The sequence below is a fragment of the Nerophis lumbriciformis genome, linkage group LG01 (assembly GCF_033978685.3).
Source record: "Nerophis lumbriciformis linkage group LG01, RoL_Nlum_v2.1, whole genome shotgun sequence".
NCBI classification, from domain to species: Eukaryota; Metazoa; Chordata; class Actinopteri; order Syngnathiformes; family Syngnathidae; genus Nerophis; species Nerophis lumbriciformis.
In genome coordinates, this window is record NC_084548.2 from 59,544,797 (window position 1) to 59,564,399 (window position 19,603).

Consider the following 19,603-nt stretch of genomic DNA (forward strand, 5'->3'; position numbering starts at 1 on the left):
TAAGATGAGAGTTAAATCAAGCAGTAATGAAGATGAAGAACGTAAAGTTACTATATACATAATTATATATCATTACACTCAGCAGTGACAATTAAAGACATTTTCATCCAGTTAATTGAGCAAAAAAAGAGTAAAGTGAAATATGCTAAACAATAGAATAATATTAATATCAGCAGTCAATATTCAAACATTGTGAAGCTGAGCTATCTTGATGTAGGAAAGATGAAAACACATGTACCAGGAGCAGCAGCAGCATTAAGATGAAACATTTCAAATGGACTTCTAGAAATGTCAATGAAGTGAAAAAAGAGTAAGGGTGTGAAAATAAAATACTTCAGACTAATAGAGGACTGAAAGTGACATTTATTAATAGATTTGATGTGTTTGATGAAACAATGGCTACTGAGCTATGAATGTGGTGTATGAATTACAAAGTGAGGGAATATATCCCACAACCACTACAGTGCTTTTTTCTCTACTGACTTTCTTGTTAAACAGTCAACTATTAAACTCCTTTTTTTCCCAAAAGTGACTAGCGACAAATGTAGCCACTTTTTGTTTTGGAGACATGAAAGAAGGTATCTGCCTATTACCTGACACCTGACATGTTAGCTACTTCTCTTTGTTTATAATGTGTATAATGTCTATTTTCTATTTCCTGCTGGATCTACTCTCTATTTTATGCTGCTGCTGTCACATATGCTGTATATACTGTAATATTGTACATGGTCATTGGTACATATTGTATATATGTTATAGACATAATATAATATATCTGTATATATATTATTCTGTACACATATTATGTATATATTCGTATAAAAGTTAGATTTTTTATCGCTATATTAGTCTATTTATACCTGCATTGTCCTTTCCATCCTTACACTTTCCATCCTTGTAACTGAGCTACTGTGTTGAACAATTTCCCTTGTGGATCATTAAAGTTTGTCTAAGTCTAAGTCTAAGTCTAAGCTGCAGTTTATGTCGTCAACGAGCAGTGGGGTCTGCCATGAGTCCCTCCTCACAGGCGGTCAGGTTGACCGTAGCCTCGCGCAGCAGTCCCAGCTGCAGTCATAGCAGAGAGGAGAGCCCCATTAGTTGAACATGGTTCATGTTTATGAGCCAGTCAACAGATTCTGTTCGCTCGTCAAAGTCCCAACCCTCCAGTCTTTTGATCAAACGTGATATTCTAACATTTAACAATGCATGACAAATTGTTTAAATTTAAATGACAGTTTATTTCAAATCCTGCATCTTCATTTGCTGCTGCTGTTCTCACCAGCACACTTGTGTTTCATACACTGGTACTTAGAAGAGAATCTTTCACCACACACACTGCAACTCAACACTTTCTCTCGAGTGTGTATTATTGTATGTGCTTTTAAAGAGTACCTTTGTGTAAAACCTTTACCACATACTGAACAGATAAAAGGTTTTTCTCCAGTGTGTATTCTTGTGTGTCTTACCAAATTTGTCTTCTGGGTGAATCTTTTACTACAAATTGAGCACATGAATGGTTTGTCTCCAGTGTGTGTTCTCACGTGTACTTCCAACTCACTACTTTTTGTAAAACCTTTACCACATTCTGAACATGAAAAAGGTTTTTCTCCCGTGTGTATTAGCATGTGTGTTTTCAACGTACCACCTTCTATAAAACCCTTACCACACTCTGAACATGAAAAAGGTTTTTCTCCCGTGTGTTTTCTCATGTGTACTATCAAATTACCACTTTGTTTAAAACATGCATTACATTCTGAGCAGGAAAATGGTTTTTCTCCGGTGTGTATTCTCATGTGTACTTTCAAATCACTTCTTTGTACAAAACCTTTACCACATACTGAACATGAAAAAGGCTTTTCTCCGGTGTGTGTTTTCATGTGTAAATTCAACACATTTTTTCGACCAAATCTTTTACCGCAGACTGAACAGGAAAAATGTTTTTCTCCAGTGTGTATTCTCATGTGTACTTTAAGATCACCTCTCAGTACAAAACCTCTACCACATACTAAACATGAAAAAGGTTTTTCTCCAGTGTGTGTTTTCATGTGTAAATTCAACAAATTTTTCCGTCCAAATCTTTTACCACATTCTGAGCAACAAAAAGGTTTTTCTCCAGTGTGTATTCTTAGGTGTACTTTCAGATTACCAGAGTATTTAAACGTTTTGTCACAGTGAGAACATTTAAAGCGTGTTTTGTCAGTGTGACATGTCTTATCATCTTTAGAGTCTTCATCATCAGTGTCAGGAGAGTGAGACGTTGTGTCGTCACTATCTGATAGTGGAGCTAAGATCTTGTCTGCTTGTGATCCTCCACAGTGGTCTCCATCAGCTTCTGTCTTCATGTGTTGAGTTGAGCTGCTGCTTGGAGGCTCCGCCTCTCTCTTCTCCTCACTTTCACTTTTGACCTCATCATCTTCACTCTTCACAATCACATCAATCACTGGGGACTCCTCCAACCATTCAAGATGCTCTCCCTCCTGACTGATGCTGTGTTCCTCCTCTTCCTCCTTAATGTGGTGGGACTGTAGCTCCTCCTCTTCCTTTTTAAAGTGGGAGGTCAGTGGGTAATTTTCCTTTTTACTGTGTGGGGTCTCTTGTGCCTCCATTTCATCTTTAAAATACAAGGTCAGTGGGTACTCCTCTTTCTTTGTAATGTGCTGTGTCTGTGGCGCCTCTTCTTCCTCAATGTGGGAGGGCTGTGGCTCCTCCTTCTCCATCCTGAAGCGCCACTCCTGTTGCTCAGGGAGACAAACATGTTTTAGAAACATCCAGCTCTGCTCAGTCACACAATGCATTCAGTACGTTTACATGTACTTTAGAAAAACAAGTTATTGTATGAACTGTCTTGAAATTTCAGTGGCGGACAAACACAACACTATTTACAACATTATTCACAACAAAATAAAAATAATTTCGATTGGGGGACTTTTTTATTAGGGATGGGCGATAAGGCCTAAAGTGTATTTTGAGACATATTATTTCATACAAAATTACAAATAGAACCATTTAAAAACTGGTTACAAACACTCTTAATTTAGTTGCTGACATATGCAGTAACATATTACATCACTTCCAGTTTCCATTCCATCATTTTCTTAAAATTATTATTAATATACTTGCTAATTTACTGTTAATAATGTTAATATATCGATCCAACCTTTGTAGTATTGGCCATATAATGATACCATACTTTTCGTTATTGTCCATATTTATATTAATCCGCCCACCTTTGTTTACATTTAAGAGCTCTAGCTTCCGGTTAAAAAAGGTAGTTCATTTGTTGCCATGTGCACACGTCGCCTACGCAAGCTACGCAACGCGAGAGTATAACTACACCAGGCTTAAAAGTGTTAGCTAGTACTTTGCTGGCTAGCTAACAAGAGTGAGATGATGTTGTGTGAAAAATAGATTTAACTATCATTTTAGCCAAAGTCATCAAGCTAAACTTTGTCTACATCAATTCAAATAGGTTTTAAAGCAGCGCCAATTTGCAATGCCGTAAAAATGGCACATTAACAAACGCGAGCAGTATACTAGTACTATTATTTGTAAACAAAGGTTGGCGGATCAATACAAATATCGATAGCAACGATACCAAGTATACAACTAGAATATGGTCGATACTACAGTAATTAGGTTGATATTTGTTATAAACACAAAATTATTTTCTAGTATTTGTTATTGTTTACAAACACAGCAAAAAAGTCCCAGGACAAAGGAAGACTTCAAGGGCAAAAACACAAAGAATTTAAATAAAAGCCAATATTTGAAATAATCAAAATATTTAATTGATTTTGATCCATCCTTTGTCTGATTATAACTGTGATCAAAATGATGTTGAAAATTAAAAACTAAATGAATACTGCCCCTGTAACTACTTGGTATTGGATCCATACCAGATGGTGTAGTATCACTAAAACTAGTGTAAAGTATCAAACAACAGAAGAATACGTGATTATTACATTTTAACAGAAGTGTAGATGTTACATGTTACAACAGAAAGTAACCAGATATTAACAGTAAATTATGAAGTACACTAATAATAATTGTTTTGACAAAATAATACAATTAGAAATGACACAATATGTTACTGCTTATGTCAGCAGCCAAATTAGGAGTCTTTAACCCGTTTTGAAATTATTCTATCATCATTCATATACCAAATGATATATTGTGATACATTTTATGTTAGGATATAGATTTTAGGTAATATCACCCATCCCAAAAATTGGTTAGCCGAGTGGTTTCGCTTGGCACACCAAATATATTTATTTGTTATATTCTTCTTTTGAGATGTGTGTATATGTTGAAAATGTTGTACTACTGTTCTACATTCAAGTGTCATGTCATGAGGTTGGTGTGCTTTTAACTAGGGGTGTGACGATACGGTCAGCTCACCAAAGGATACACGATATTGGCTTTCGGAGAATATTTTGGTAATTAACATGATTCTTACACCAATGTGTAATTCGTGTGTATATTAATGTACTTACCCTGGTGTGCTTATTAGTATTACTGTAACTTCGTTGTGGATAACAGCAATAAACAACCTCAATTGTTTTTCATAATCTCATCACTAGTTTGCTCTAGATTATAAATCGTGCCTCACGCTTGTATTGGCAAAGGTTGCGGGCATAGACCGAGAAGTTGGTCAAATTAATTTTAAACCCAAAGACATCACTAGGAAGACACGGCAAGATGCTCATTTCTTCCCAGCATTCTTGACCCAAGGAGTGAGGATCATGCTCAATATATCAGCTAAACGGAGAGAACATGCCTGGTGCCGAAAGATATAAACATCCCATCATTGTGGATAATATCAATAAACAAATGTAATTGTTTTTCATTAGAGATGTCCGATAATATCGGGCTGCCGATATTATCAGCCGATAAATGCTTTAAAATGTAATATCGGAATATATCGGTATCGGTTTCAAAAAGTATAATTTATGACTTTTTAAAACGCCACTGTGTACACGGACGTAGGGAGAAGTACAGAGCGCCAATAAACCTTAAAGGCACTGCCTTTGCATGCCGGCCCAGTCACATAATATCTACGGCTTTTCACACACATATAAGTGAATGCAATTCATACTTGGTCAACAGCCATAGAGGTCACACTGAGGGTGGCTGTATAAACAACTTTAACACTGTTACAAATATGCGCCACACTGTGAACCCACACCAAACAAGAATGACAAACACATTTCGGGAGAACATACGCACCGTAACACAACATAAACACAACAGAACAAATACCCAGAACCCCTTGCAGCACTAACTCTTCCGGGACGCTACAATATAAACACCAGCTACCCCCTTACCCCCCACCAACCGCGCCCACCTCAACCTCCTCATGCTCTCTCAGGGAGAGCATGTCCCAAATTCCAAGCTGCTGTTTTGAGGCATGTTAAAGAAAATTATGCACTTTGTGACTTCAATAATAAATATGGCAGTGCCATGTTGGCATTTTTTTCCATAACTTGAGTTGATTTATTTTGGAAAACTTTGTTACGTTGTTTAAATGCATCTAGTGGGGCATCACAAAAAACTTAGGCATAATAATGTGTTATCGGTTGATATCGGAATCGGTAATTAAGAGTTGGACAATATCGGAATATCGGATATCGGCAAAAAAGCCATTATCGGACATCTCTATTTTTCATCTTTAATTTGAAGGACTGTTTACTTATCTGACAAATTAAAAGAGCGGAACAGAGCGACTGGCATTGACTCAACCGTTGGCTGACTTTTGCTAGTGCTTATTTACAATTTAGAATGCATACAATAAAGAAAACATGTGTGTTGTCTTACATAAGGATTGAGAATGATTAAAAAAGTGCAGTTCCCCTATAAATTATAAAATAGAACAAAAAGATATCATGTAACAAGAACAGGATATATTGATAATAAATTGAGCAATGCATTCTTGATACTGTCCCGCCTCAGCGAATATGTTTGGGCTTTCCCTTTTAAACATACTTGCCAACCCTCCCGGATTTTTCGGGAGACTCCCAAAATTCAGCGCTTCTCCCGAAAACCTCCCGGGACAAATTTTCTCCCGAAAATCTCCCGAAATTCAGGCGGACCTGAGTGACGTGTCGACAGCCTGTTTTCACGTCCGCTTTCCCACAATATAATCAGCCTGCCTGCCCAATCACGTTATAACTGTAGAATGATCGAGGGCAAGTTCTTAGTTTCTCATGTGGGATATTGGTAGGCAGTTTGATTAACGTCCTCCCAGCGCGGCAACAACACACAACAACAGCAGTCACGTTTTCATCTACCGTAAAGCAATTCGTCTGCCGTAAACAGCAATGTTGTGACACTCTAAAACAGGGCAATACTGCCATCTACTGTACATGCATATGCGACATTAACATCTAGGGCTTTTAGAGAGTGCAGTGCACAACTGTGCACACAACAAGGAGACGAAGCAGAATGCATCATCAGAGAGGGTGTTCAGCATGGTTAGAAAAATAGTGACAGAGAATAGAACAAGGATGGACAATTCAACCCTTAACTCAACAATGAGTAAATGAGTGTTATGTGCGTGTATATGTGTAAATAAATGAACACTGAAATTCAAGTATTTGTCTTATTTTTATATATATATATATATATATATATATATATATATATATATATATATATATATACAGTTAGGTCCATAAATATTTGGACATTGGCACAATTTTCAGTATTCCAGCTCTGTACAACACCACAATGGATTTGAAATTAAACAATCAAGATGTGCTTTAAGTGTACACTCTGAGCTTTAATTTGAGGGTATTTACATCCAAATCAGGTGAACGGTGTAGGAATTACAACACATTTTATATGTGCCTTCCACTTTTTAAGGGACCAAAAGTAATTGGACAATTGGCTACTCAGCTGTTCCATAGCCAGATGTGTGTTATTCCCTTGTTTTTTTAATTTTCTTAATTTACAAAGAGCAGATAAAAGGCCTAGATGTCATTTCAAGTGTGGTATATTAGTTTGGAATCTGGGGAGGTCACCTCTCAATATGAAGTCCAAAGAGCTGTCCATATCAGTGAAGCAAGCCATCATTGGGCTGAAAAATCAAAACAAAGCCATCAGAGAGATAGCAAAAACATGAGGTGTGGCCAAATCAACGGTTTGGTACATTCTTAAAAAGAGAGAGCGCGCTGCTAAGTTCAGCAACACCCAAAGACCTGGAAGACCATGGAAAACAAGTGTGGTGGATGACAGACAAATACCTTTCCTTGTCAAGAAAAAGCCCTTCACAACAGTTGGCCAGATGAAGAAAACTCTCCAAGAGGTAGGTGTATCTGTGTCCAAGTCAACAATTATGAGAAGACTTCACCAGAGGAAATACAGAGGCTTCATCACAAGGCGTAAACCATTGGTGAGCCTCAAAAACAGGAAGGCCAGATTAGAGTTTGCCAAGAAACACGTAAAAGAGCCTGTGCAGTTCTGGAACAACAACTTATGGCCAGATGAGACAAAGATCAACTTGTACCAAAATTATGGAAAGAGAAGAGTATGCAGAAGGCAAGGAACTGCTCAAGATTCAAAGCATAGCACCTCATCAATGAAGCATGGTGGTGGTAGTGGCATGCATGGCTGCCAGTGGAACTGGATCTCTTATATTTATTGATGATGTGACAGCTGACAAAAGCAGTAGAATGAATTTTGAAGTGTTTGGGGCAATACTATCTGCTCATATTCAGCCTAATGCTTCAAAACTCATTGGACGGCGCTTCACAATGCAGATGGGCAATGACCCGAAGCATACTGCGAAAGCAACCAAAGAGTTTTTTAAGGCAAAGAAATGGAATGTTCTGCAATGGCCAAGTCAATCACCTGACCTGAATCCCATTGAGCATGAATTTCACTTGCTGAAGACAAAACTGAAGGGAAAACGCCCAAAGAACAAGCAGGAAGTGAAGACCGCTGCAACAGAAGCCCGGCAGAGCATCACCATGGACCAAACCCAGCGTCTGGTGATGTCTATGTGTTCCACACTTCAGGCTGTCATTGACTGCAAAGGATTTGCAACAAAGTATTAAAAAGTGACAATTTGATTTATGATTATGTTAGTTTGTCCAATTACTTTTGGTCCCTTAAAAAGTGGAAGGCACATATAAAATGTGTTGTAATTCCTACACCGTTCACCTGATTTGGATGTAAATACCCTCAAATTAAAGCTCAGAGTGTACACTTAAAGCACATCTTGATTGTTTCATTTCAAATTCATTGTGGTGTTGTACAGAGCTGGAATACTGACAATTGTGTCAATGTCCAAATATTTATGGACCTAACTGTATATATAGCTAGAATTCACTGAAAGTCAAGTATTTCTTATATATGTAACAGGGTCCATTATGTCTTGTAAATAATGTATTTTATAATGCTTTATTATTGTTATAATTACACAAAATGTGTAAGTTACATGTAAATACCTGAATATTGTTTGATGTTTTGTCAATGTGGAACCATTGTCTCGTTGTCCCTCCTACTGCAATAATTACGGTGACACCTGTCTTTATATATGCGTTGGACACGCCTTCCAACTTCCCTTTTGTCCACCATAACGGGAGAGGTAGGCGTCCATGCGACGACAGATAATGTCATGTTAAGAACTTCTGTTCATTTTCTTGTTCTGTATTGTATTTTGTGTAGGGACTCGACGACGTCAAAAACTTATTGACAACAATTGTGTTCTGTTTTATCAGGTATGTTTATTTCACTGTTGTACGCCCCTTTTGTCCACCATAACGGGAGAGGGACTCGACGACGTCAAAAACTTATTGACAACAATTGTGTTCTGTTTTATCAGTAAAGTGCAGCTGAGCAATCCATGGTGTCGGTCGTTTTTCACAAAAGCCACACAACGCAGAGAGGAAAAGACCACCGGTTACATATATATATATGAAATACTTGACTTGGTGAATTCTAGCTGTAAATATACCCCCCCCCCCCCCCACCTCCCGAAATCGGAGGTCTCAAGGTTGGCAAGTATGCTTTTAAAGGGCAAAGTCATCCCAGTGTCTTTTGTCCTAATGACTGTAAAGTAACTCATGTTTACGGGTAGCTAAATTCGATAGAACGCCGTCAACCACGTGGTTGCAAGTACGAGACATACGTGCATCATCTTCACAAGAACACCCACATTCTTACATACAACATATTTAAGAATGGTGGCAATAAATAAATATAATGTTAGTAAACATGTGAGGGTAAGAAGTAAACAAACCTGTTCTGTGTAACACAACTTGATGTTTCTTGAAAACAGCGTCCAGTAGTTGATGTTGTCGCTCCTTCTCCTCTGTTGTTGGACAAAGTTCCTCCTCGTATTCTGCTATCGTTTTGTTTTGTTTTTTTCTAACATCACAACTATTAATTCAACGGCAGCAGTTAGTCGCTGATTCACCAACACTCACAGCATTTGTAATTTAGACATTTTCACTCAATAATAACACTTTACACTTACATTGGATCTCTGCTTTGCTGTGTCGATAACTTCCGCGTCTCTTTGTTAGCAGCTAACAAGCTAAGCTAACCAGCAGGCTAGGCTAGCACGTCAAAGTGCACTCAGACTAATGTATCCGGATACAAACAATTATTAACGATGTTTACTCTATTAAACGACCTACATGTCTACATGTACGTTGTAATTAAGATCAATAAACTATAATAACCAAAACAAAGTCTTCTCCGTCAAACGCCATCTTGTTGTTCTTCCTCCTGTGTCGTCTTGGAGGTGTTCTCAACCGTGGAACAAATGTTGGCCAAACACGTGTTTCACTGGGACAATAGTGAATGGTGCACACTTCCTTCGTCAAGCCACAGAACAAAAAGTCACATTGAAGAGTTGCTGGTGTAACAATTGGAAGAACATATTTCACTCCTCTCTTGTACGTGCGGCTAATGAGGTAATATAAATTATATACTTTTTATATTGTTTATGTTATTTACCTGATATGTTGTTCGAAGCTAACGTACTAGCGTTAGCCCGCTAACAGGCCTATGTAGCAAATGCAAGCGTTTTTTGAGGAGTGTATTTTATATGTTCTCTATGAGATTTATATTGACTTATTTAATACTTTAAAGGCCTACTGAAATGCGATTTTCTTATTTAAAGGGGAACATTATCACAATTTCAGAATTGTTAAAACCATTAAAAAAACAGTTCCCAGTGGCTTATTATATTTTTCGAAGTTTTTTTCAAATTTTTACCCATCACGCAATATCCCTAAAAAAAGCTTCAAAGTGCCTGATTTTAACCACCCGTCCATTTTCCTGTGACGTCACATAGTGAAGCCAACACAAACAAACATGGCGGAAAAGAACTGCAAGCTATAGCGACATTAGCTTGGATTCAGACTCGGATTTCAGCGGCTTAAGCGATTCAACAGATTACGAATGTATTGAAACGGATGGTTGTAGTGTGGAGGCAGGTAGCGAAAACGAAATTGAAGAAGAAACTGAAGCTATTGAGCCATATCGGTTTGAACCGTATGCAAGCGAAACCGACGAAAACGACATGACAGCCAGCGACACGGGAGAAAGCGAGGACGAATTCGGCGATCGCCTTCTAACCAACGAGTGGTATGTGTTTGTTTGGCATTAAAGGAAACTAACAACTATGAACTAGGTTTACAGCATATGAAATACATTTGGCAACAACATGCACTTTGAGAGTGCAGACAGCCCAATTTTCATCCATCCATCTTCTTCCGCTTATCCGAGGTCGGGTCGCGGGGGCAGCAGCCTAAGCAGGGAAGCCCAGACTTCCCTCTCCCCAGCCACTTCGTCCAGCTCTTCCTGTGGGACCCCGAGGCGTTCCCAGGCCAGCCGGGAGACATAGTCTTCACAACGTGTCCTGGGTCTTCCCCGCGGCCTCCTACCGGTCGGACGTGCCCTAAACACCTCCCTAGGGAGGCGTTCGGGTGGCATCCTGACCAGATGCCCGAACCACCTCATCTGGCTCCTCTCGATGTGGAGGAGCAGCGGCTTTACTTTGAGCTCCCCCCGGATGGCAGAGCTTCTCACCCTATCTCTAAGGGAGAGCCCCGCCACCCGGCGGAGGAAACTCATTTCGGCCGCTTGTACCCGTGATCTTGTCCTTTCGGTCATAACCCAAAGCTCATGACCATAGGTGAGGATGGGAACGTAGATCGACCGGTAAATTGAGAGCTTTGCCTTCCGGCTCAGCTCCTTCTTCACCACAACGGATCGATACAGCGTCCGCATTACTGAAGACGCCGCACTGATCCGCCTGTCGATCTCACGATCCACTCTTCCCTCACTCGTGAACAAGACTCCGAGGTACTTGAACTCCTCCACTTGGGGCAAGATCTCCTCCCCAACCCGGAGATGGCACTCCACCCTTTTCCGGGCGAGAACCATGGACTCGGACTTGGAGGTGCTGATTCTCATCCCAGTCGCTTCACACTCGGCTGCGAACCGATCCAGTGAGAGCTGAAGATCCTGGCCAGATGAAGCCATCAGGACCACATCATCTGCAAAAAGCAGAGACCTAATCCTGCAGCCACCAAACCAGATCCCCTCAACGCCTTGACTGCGCCTAGAAATTCTGTCCATAAAAGTTATGAACAGAATCGGTGACAAAGGGCAGCCTTGGCGGAGTCCAACCCTCACAGGAAACGTGTCCGACTTACTGCCGGCAATGCAAGCTCTGGCACTGAGCATACAGGGAGCGGACTGCCACAATCAGACAGTCCGATACCCCATACTCTCCGAGCACTCCCCACAGGACTTCCCGAGGGACACGGTCGAATGCCTTCTCCAAGTCCACAAAACACATGTAGACTGGTTGGGCAAACTCCCATGCACCCTCAAGGACCCTGCCGAGAGTATAGAGCTGGTCCACAGTTCCACGACCAGGACGAAAACCACACTGTTCCTCCTGAATCCGAGGTTCGACTATCCGGCGTAGCGTCCTCTCCAGTACACCTGAATAGACCTTACCGGGAAGGCTGAGGAGTGTGATCCCACGATAGTTAGAGCACACCCTCCGGTTCCCCTTCTTAAAGAGAGGAACCACCACCCCGGTCTGCCAATCCAGAGGTACCGCCCCCGATGTCCACGCGATGCTGCAGAGTCTTGTCAACCAAGACAGCCCCACAGCATCCAGAGCCTTAAGGAACTCCGGGCGGATCTCATCTACCCCTGGGGCCTTGCCACCGAGGAGCTTTTTAACTACCTCAGCAACCTCAGCCCCAGAAATAGGAGAGCCCACCACAGACTCCCCAGGCACTGCTTCCTCATAAGAAGACGTGTTGGTGGGATTGAGGAGGTCTTCGAAGTATTCCCTCCACCGATCCACAACATCCGCAGTTGAGGTCAGCAGAACACCATCCCCGCCATACACGGTGTTGATAGTGCACTGCTTCCCCTTCCTGAGGCGGCGGATGGTGGTCCAGAATTGCTTCGAAGCCGTCCGGAAGTCTTTTTCCATGGCCTCCCCGAACTCCTCCCATGTCCGAGTTTTTGCCTCTGCGACCGCTGAAGCCGCACACCGCTTGGCCTGCCGGTACCTGTCCGCTGCCTCAGGAGTCCTACGAGCCAAAAGAACCCGATAGGACTCCTTCTTCAGCTTGACGGCATCCCTCACCGCCGGTGTCCACCAACGGGTTCTAGGATTACCGCCACGACAAGCACCAACTACCTTGCGGCCACAGCTCCAATCAGCCGCCTCGACAATAGATGCGCGGAACATGGTCCATTCGGACTCAATGTCCAGCACCTCCCTCGTGACATGTTCAAAGTTCTTCCGGAGGTGGGAATTGAAACTCTCTCTGACAGGAGACTCTGCCAGACGTTCCCAGCAAACCCTCACAATGCGTTTGGGCCTGCCAGGTCTGTCCGGCATCCTCCCCCACCATCGCAGCCAACTCACCACCAGGTGGTGATCGGTAGAAAGCTCCGCCCCTCTCTTCACCCGAGTGTCCAAAACATGAGGCCGCAAATCCGATGATACAACTACAAAGTCGATCATGGAACTGCGGCCTAGGGTGTCCTGGTGCCAAGTGCACATATGGACACCCTTATGTTTGAACATGGTGTTCGTTATGGACAATCCGTGACGGGCACAAAAGTCCAATAACAAAACACCGCTCGGGTTCAGATCCGGGCGGCCATTCTTCCCAATCACGCCTCTCCAGGTTTCACTGTCGTTGCCAACATGAGCATTGAAGTCCCCCAGTAGCACGAGGGAATCACCCGGGGGAGCACTCTCAAGTACTCCCTCGAGTGAATCCAAAAAGGGTGGGTACTCTGAGCTGCGGTTTGGCGCGTAAGCGCAAACCACAGTCAGGACCCGTTCCCCCACCCGAAGGCGGAGGGAAACTACCCTCTCGTCCACCGGGTTGAACTCCAACGTACAGGCTCTGAGCCGGGGAGAAACAAGAATTGCCACCTCAGCCCGTCGCCTCTCACTGCCGGCAACGCCAGAGTGGAAGAGAGTCCAGCCCCTCTCGAGAGAACTGGTTCCAGAGCCCTTGCTGTGCGTCGAAGTGAGTCCGACTATATCTAGCCGGAACTTCTCCACTTCGCGCACTAGCTCAGGCTCCTTCCCCCCCAGCGAGGTGACGTTCCACGTCCCAAGAGCTAGCTTCTGTAGCCGAGGATCGGACCGCCAAGTGCCCTGCCTTCGACTGCCGCCCAGCTCACATCGCACCCGACCTCTATGACCCCTGCTATGGGTGGTGAGCCCATTGGAGGGGGGACCCACGTTGCCTCTTCGGGCTGTGCCCGGCCGGGCCCCATGGGGACAGGCCCGGCCACCAGGCGCTCTCCATCGTGCCCCACCTCCGGGCCTGGCTCCAGAGGGGGGCCCCGGTGACCCGCGTCCGGGCGAGGGAAATCTGGGTCCTTGTTTTTTATTATTCATGGAGGTCTTCGAGTCGCTCTTTGTCTGATCCCTCACCTAGGACCAGTTTGTCTTGGGAGACCCTACCAGGGGGCATAAAGCCCCCGGACAACATAGCTCCTAGGATCATTGGGACACGCAAACTCCTCTACCACGTTAAGGTGGCAGCTCAGAGAGGAGGCCCAATTTTCATCAATTAATATATTCTGTAAACATACCCTCATCCGCGCTCTTTTCCTGAAAGCTGATCCGTCCAGTTTTGGAGTTGATGTCAGCAGGCCAGGGAAGCTAGGGTCGATATTCTTCTCTTGATCATCTTCGGTGGCATAAGGGACGGTGTGAGCCAAGACATTCAGGGGGTTTAGCTCGCTCGTCTGCGGGAACAAACTGCCGCCATTGCTTGCCGTGCTACCGAGGTCCTTTGTCACTGAATTGCTCACACACTCCGGCAGATTCAATGGTAGTCTGGCGGCAGATTTCTTTGACTTTATCGTTGGAAATGCATCTGCTTTGAGTGTCACAGGATATCCACACATTCTTGCCATCTGTCGTAGCATAGCTTTCGTCGGTAAAGTGTGCGGAACAAACGTCCAATTTCTTGCCACTTTCGCATATTTGGACCACTGGTGCAACTTGAATCCGTCCCTGTTCGTGTTGTTACACCCTCCGACAACACACCGACGAGGCATGATGTCTCCAAGGTACGGAAAACAGTCGAAAAAACGGAAAATAACAGAGCTGTTTTGACCCGGTGTTTGAGAAAATGGCTGATTGCTTCCTGATGTGACGTCACAACGTGACGTCATCGCTCCGAGAGCGAATATTAGAAAGGCGTTTAATTCACCAAAATACACCCATTTAGAGTTCGGAAATCGGTTAAAAAAATATATGGTCTTTTTTCTGCAACATCAAGGTATATATTGACGCTTACATAGGTCTGGTGATAATGTTTCCCTTTAAACGGGGACAGCAGGTCCTTTCTATGTGTCATGCTTGACCATTTCACGATTGCCATATTTTTGCTGAAAGGATTTAGTAGAGAACATCGACGATAAAGTTCGCAACTTTTGGTCGCTGATAAAAAAAGCCTTGCCTCTACCGGAAGTAGCAGCTCCTCACATCCGCACATTGTTTATAATCATGGCCACCAGCAGCGAAAGCGATTCGAACCGAGAAAGCGACGATTTCCCCATTAATTTGAGCGAGGATGAAAGATTTGTGGATGAGGAAAGTGAGAGTGAAGGACTAGAGGGCAGTGGGAGCGATTCAGACAGGGAAGATGCTGTGAGAGGCGGGTGAGACCTGATATTCAGCTGGGAATGACTAAAACAGTAAATAAACACAAGACGTATATATACTCCATTAGCCACAACACAACCAGGCTTATATTTAATATGCCACAAATTAATCCCCCATAACAAACACCTCCCCCCTCCCGTCCATATAACCCACCAATACAACTCAAACACCTGCACAACACACTCAATCCCACAGCCCAAAGTACCGTTCACCTCCCCAAAGTTCATACAGCACATATATTTCCCCAAAGTCCCCAAAGTTACGTACGTGACATGCACATAGCGGCACGCACGTACGGTCAAGCGATCAAATGTTTGGAAGCCGCAGCTGCATGCGTACTCACGGTACCGCGTCTGCGCATCCAACTCAAAGTCCTCCTGGTAAGAGTCTCTGTTGTCCCAGTTCTCCACAGGCCAATGGTAAAGATTGACTGTCATCTTTCGGGAATGTAAACAATGAAACACCGGCTGTGTTTGTGTTGCTGCAGTCGGCCGCAATACACCGCTTCCCACCTACAGCTTTCTTCTTTGCTGTCTCCATTGTTCATTGAACAAATTGCAAAAGATTCACCAACACAGATGTCCAGAATACTGTGGAATTTTGCGATGAAAACAGACGACTTAATAGCTGACCACCATGCTGTCCCAAAATGTCCTCTACAATCCGTGACGTCACGCGCAGACGTCATCATACCGAGACGTTTTCAGCAGGATATTTCGCGCAAAATTTAAAATTGCACTTTAGTAAGCTAACCCGGCCGTATTGGCATGTGTTGCAATGTTAAGATTTCATCATTGATATATAAACTATCAGACTGCGTGGTCTGTCGGTAGTAGTGGGTTTCAGTAGGCCTTTAACTGTTTTTTGCTGTACAGTACAGTCACGCTTAACATCATTAAATATAGAAAGGAATGAACGTCTCGTAATTTTAGTCTGGAAAAAGTCACATTGCTGTGCGATGTAGATCATTTACAATATAAATTATATCAAATCAGCTGACAAATCAGCTATTAAAGGCCTACTGAAACCCACTACTACCGACCACGCAGTCTGATAGTTTATATATCAATGATGAAATCTTAACATTGCAACACATGCCTTTAGCTTACTAAAGTGCAATTTTAAATTTCGCGCGAAATATCCTGCTGAAAACGTCTCGGTATGATGACGTCAGCGCGTGACGTCACAGATTGTAGAGGACATTTTGGGACAGCATGGTGGCCAGCTATTAAGTCGTCTGTTTTCATCGCAAAATTCCACAGTATTCTGGACATCTGTGTTGGTGAATCTTTTGCAATTTGTTCAATGAACAATAGAGACAGCAAAGAAGAAAGCTGTAGGTGGGAAGCGGTGTATTGCGGGCGGCTGCAGCAACACAAACACAGCCGGTGTTTCATTGTTTACATTCCCGAAAGATGACAGTCAAGCTTTACCATTGGCCTGTGGAGAACTGGGACAACAGAGACTCTTACCAGGAGGACTTTGAGTTGGATGCGCAGACGCGGTACCGTGAGTACGCATGCAGCTGCGGCTTCCAAACATTTGATCGCTTGCCCGTACGTGCGTGCCGCTATGTGTATGTCACGTACGTAACTTTGAGGAAATATATGTGCTGTATGAACTTTGGGGAGGTGAACGGTACTTTGGGTTGTGGGATTGAGTGTGTTGTGCAGGTGTTTGAGTTGTATTGGCGGGTTATATGGACGGGAGGGGGGAGGTGTTTGTTATGCGGGATTAATTTGTGGCATATTAAATATAAGCCTGGTTGTGTTGTGGCTAATAGAGTATATATATGTCTTGTGTTTATTTACTGTTTTAGTCATTCCCAGCTGAATATCAGGTCCCACCCGCCTCTCACAGCATCTTCCCTATCTGAATCGCTCCCACTGCCCTCTAGTCCTTCACTCTCACTTTCCTCATCCACGAATCTTTCATCCTTGCTCAAATTAATGGGGGAATTGTCGCTTTCTCGGTCCGAATCGCTCTCGCTGCTGGTGGCCATGATTGTAAACAATGTGCAGATGTGAGGAGCTCCACAACCTGTGACGTCACGCTACTCGTCTGCTACTTCTGGTACAGGCAAGGCTTTTTTATCAGCGACCAAAAGTTGCGAACTTTATCGTCGATGTTCTCTACTAAATCCTTTCAGCAAAAATATGACAATATCGCAAAATGATCAAGTATGACAAATAGAATGGACCTGCTATCCCCGTTTAAATAAGATAATCGCATTTCAGTAGGCCTTTAATAATATCGTGCTACTAAACGTTGATGACACATTCTAGCTGTGTCTGCACATTTGAGAGCGACAAGCAAACAAACACGTCCTCAACCTTCACGCATTGTAGCATTCTTGCTCGCGATCTAACGTCCCTCCACAGTGCAAAGCCACTTCTAAGTCAGCAATCCTCGCCTCCATGGTGACAAATGAACTACGTTTCTTTCAAGGAAGATATGCTAACCGCTAACTGGAAGCTAGAGTTCTTGAATGTAAACAAAGGTGGGCAGATTGATATAAATATGGACAGTAACGATACCTTTTGATTTTGTCCTTTTTGTTTACAAACTCAGGAAATAAGTCCATGGACACAGGAGGACTTTAAAAGTGAAAAACCAAAAGGATTTAAATCAGAGCCCATAGTAGAAAAAGTGTTTATATTTTTAGTTTGTCTGATTATAATTGTGATCAAAATTGAATCATTCGATGATTTTGAAAAGATGAAATATCAGTATCAGCGTTAGTATGAGCGATACTGCCCCTGTAACTGCTTGGTGTTAGATCCAAACCCAGATTCTTAGTATCACCCAAAACTAATGCGAAGTAGCAAACAGAAGGATAAGTGTTTAGTACATTTTAACTGAAGTGTAGATAAAACTATAAAGTACCAAGTAGATTAATAATAGTTTTGAGAAAATAATTAGGAAATATTTTACTGCATACTACAGCACTTAAATTAGGAGGCTTTGTAACATGTTTTACATTTTTTTTATTAGAAATTCTATATTAAATATTATCGCAAAACATTTTAGGCCATGTGGCCCATATTTAGTAAAAAGTTCCCCCACCTTAGCTTTTTTTTATTTTCTTGTGAATAATGTTGTAAAAGCAGCTTGTTTGTCCGCCACAGAGATTTCGAGAAAGTTCATGCAATAACTTGGTTTTCATAAGTACATGTAAACGTACCGAATGCATTGTGTGACTGAGCAAAGCTGGATGTTTCTAAAACATGTTTGTCTTCTCGTGTCCTGCAGACAACTGTGAAGAACATCTTCTCCCTGAGCAACAGGAGTGGAGCTTCAGGATGGGAAAGGAGGAGCCACAGCTCTCCCACATTAAAGAAGAAGAGGAGGAACACAGCATCAGTCAGGAGGGAGAGCATCTTGAATGGTTGGAGAAGTTCCCTGTGATTGTGAAGAGTGAAGATGATGAGGTCAAAGGTGAAAGTGAGGAGAAGAGAGAGGCGGAGCCTCCAAGCAGCAGCTCAACTCAACACATGACAACAGAAGCTGATGGAGACCACTGTGGAGGATCACAAGCAGACAAGATCTTAGCTCCACTATCAGATAGTGACGACATAACGTCTCACTCTCCTGACACTGATGATGAAGACTCTAAAGATGATAAGACATGTCACACTGACAACACACACTTGACATGTTCTCACTGTGACAAAATGTTTAAATACTCTGGTAATCTAAAAGTACACATGAGAATACACACTGGAGAAAAACCTTTTACCTGCTCAGAATGTGGTAAAAGATTTGCACGAAAAAATGTGTTAAAATTACACATGAGAACACACACTGGAGAAAAACCCTTTACCTGTTCAATATGTGGTAAAGATTATACTCAAAAGACAAATTTGAAAGTACACATGAGAACACACACTGCAGACAAACCATTCATGTGCTCAGTTTGTAGCAAAATGTTCTCTGTAAAAGGAAATTTAGTAATGCACACAAGAATACACACTGGTGAAAAGCCTTTTATCTGTTCAGAATGTGGTAAAAGTTTTATACAAAGACAGCATTTGAAAAAACACATGAGGACACACACTGGAGAGAAAGTGTAGAGTTGCAGTGTGTGTGGTGAAAGATTTTCTTCTAAGTACCAGTGTAAGAAACACAAGTGTGCTGGTGAGAACAGCAGCAGCAAATGAAGATGCAGGATTTGAAATAAACTGTCAAAACTCATGTGTGACATCATTGTATCTTAATAGGCCTCTAGCATTTATAGATGATATACTTTAGTGCTTATTTCAGTCAAGTACATACATTAATATACAACATTGTGTACTTTTATTTAAATTAACTGACCAATTTGTGTAAAAAGGTTAGAGAAAACAGTACAACACATGTTACATACAATAAACATTTCATACTCAATTCACTTTTATACTTATTCATAATAGTGTTTTATAG

General features: G+C 42.4%; 1 protein-coding gene and 1 long non-coding RNA gene across 5 annotated transcripts; one reads left to right on the forward strand and one right to left on the reverse strand.

Moving 5' to 3' along the window:
- Positions 1 to 241: 241 nt before the first annotated feature.
- On the reverse strand, positions 242 to 9,623 carry LOC133570251 (uncharacterized). 4 transcript variants are annotated; one of them, XM_061923069.2, is made up of 3 exons: positions 9,479 to 9,623; positions 9,242 to 9,313; positions 243 to 2,732 (listed from the first exon to the last, which is right to left on the reverse strand). In XM_061923069.2, the coding sequence occupies exon 3, from the start codon at positions 2,715 to 2,717 to the stop codon at positions 1,257 to 1,259; it is 1,461 nt and encodes a 486-aa protein (XP_061779053.2). In that variant the 5' UTR covers positions 2,718 to 2,732; positions 9,242 to 9,313; positions 9,479 to 9,623; the 3' UTR covers positions 243 to 1,256. The 4 variants fall into 4 exon arrangements, with proteins under 4 accessions (XP_072770287.1, XP_061779061.2, XP_061779053.2 ...); XM_072914185.1 differs by having other exon boundaries at positions 9,242 to 9,369; positions 9,479 to 9,586; XM_072914186.1 differs by lacking the exon at positions 9,479 to 9,623 and having other exon boundaries at positions 242 to 2,732; positions 9,242 to 9,341.
- A 130-nt stretch (positions 9,624 to 9,753) lies between these two features.
- Positions 9,754 to 19,375, forward strand: LOC133570534 (uncharacterized). The gene is made up of 2 exons (XR_009810220.2): positions 9,754 to 9,920; positions 18,434 to 19,375. It is a non-coding gene; the product is annotated as an uncharacterized lncRNA (long non-coding RNA).
- Positions 19,376 to 19,603: the final 228 nt, after the last annotated feature.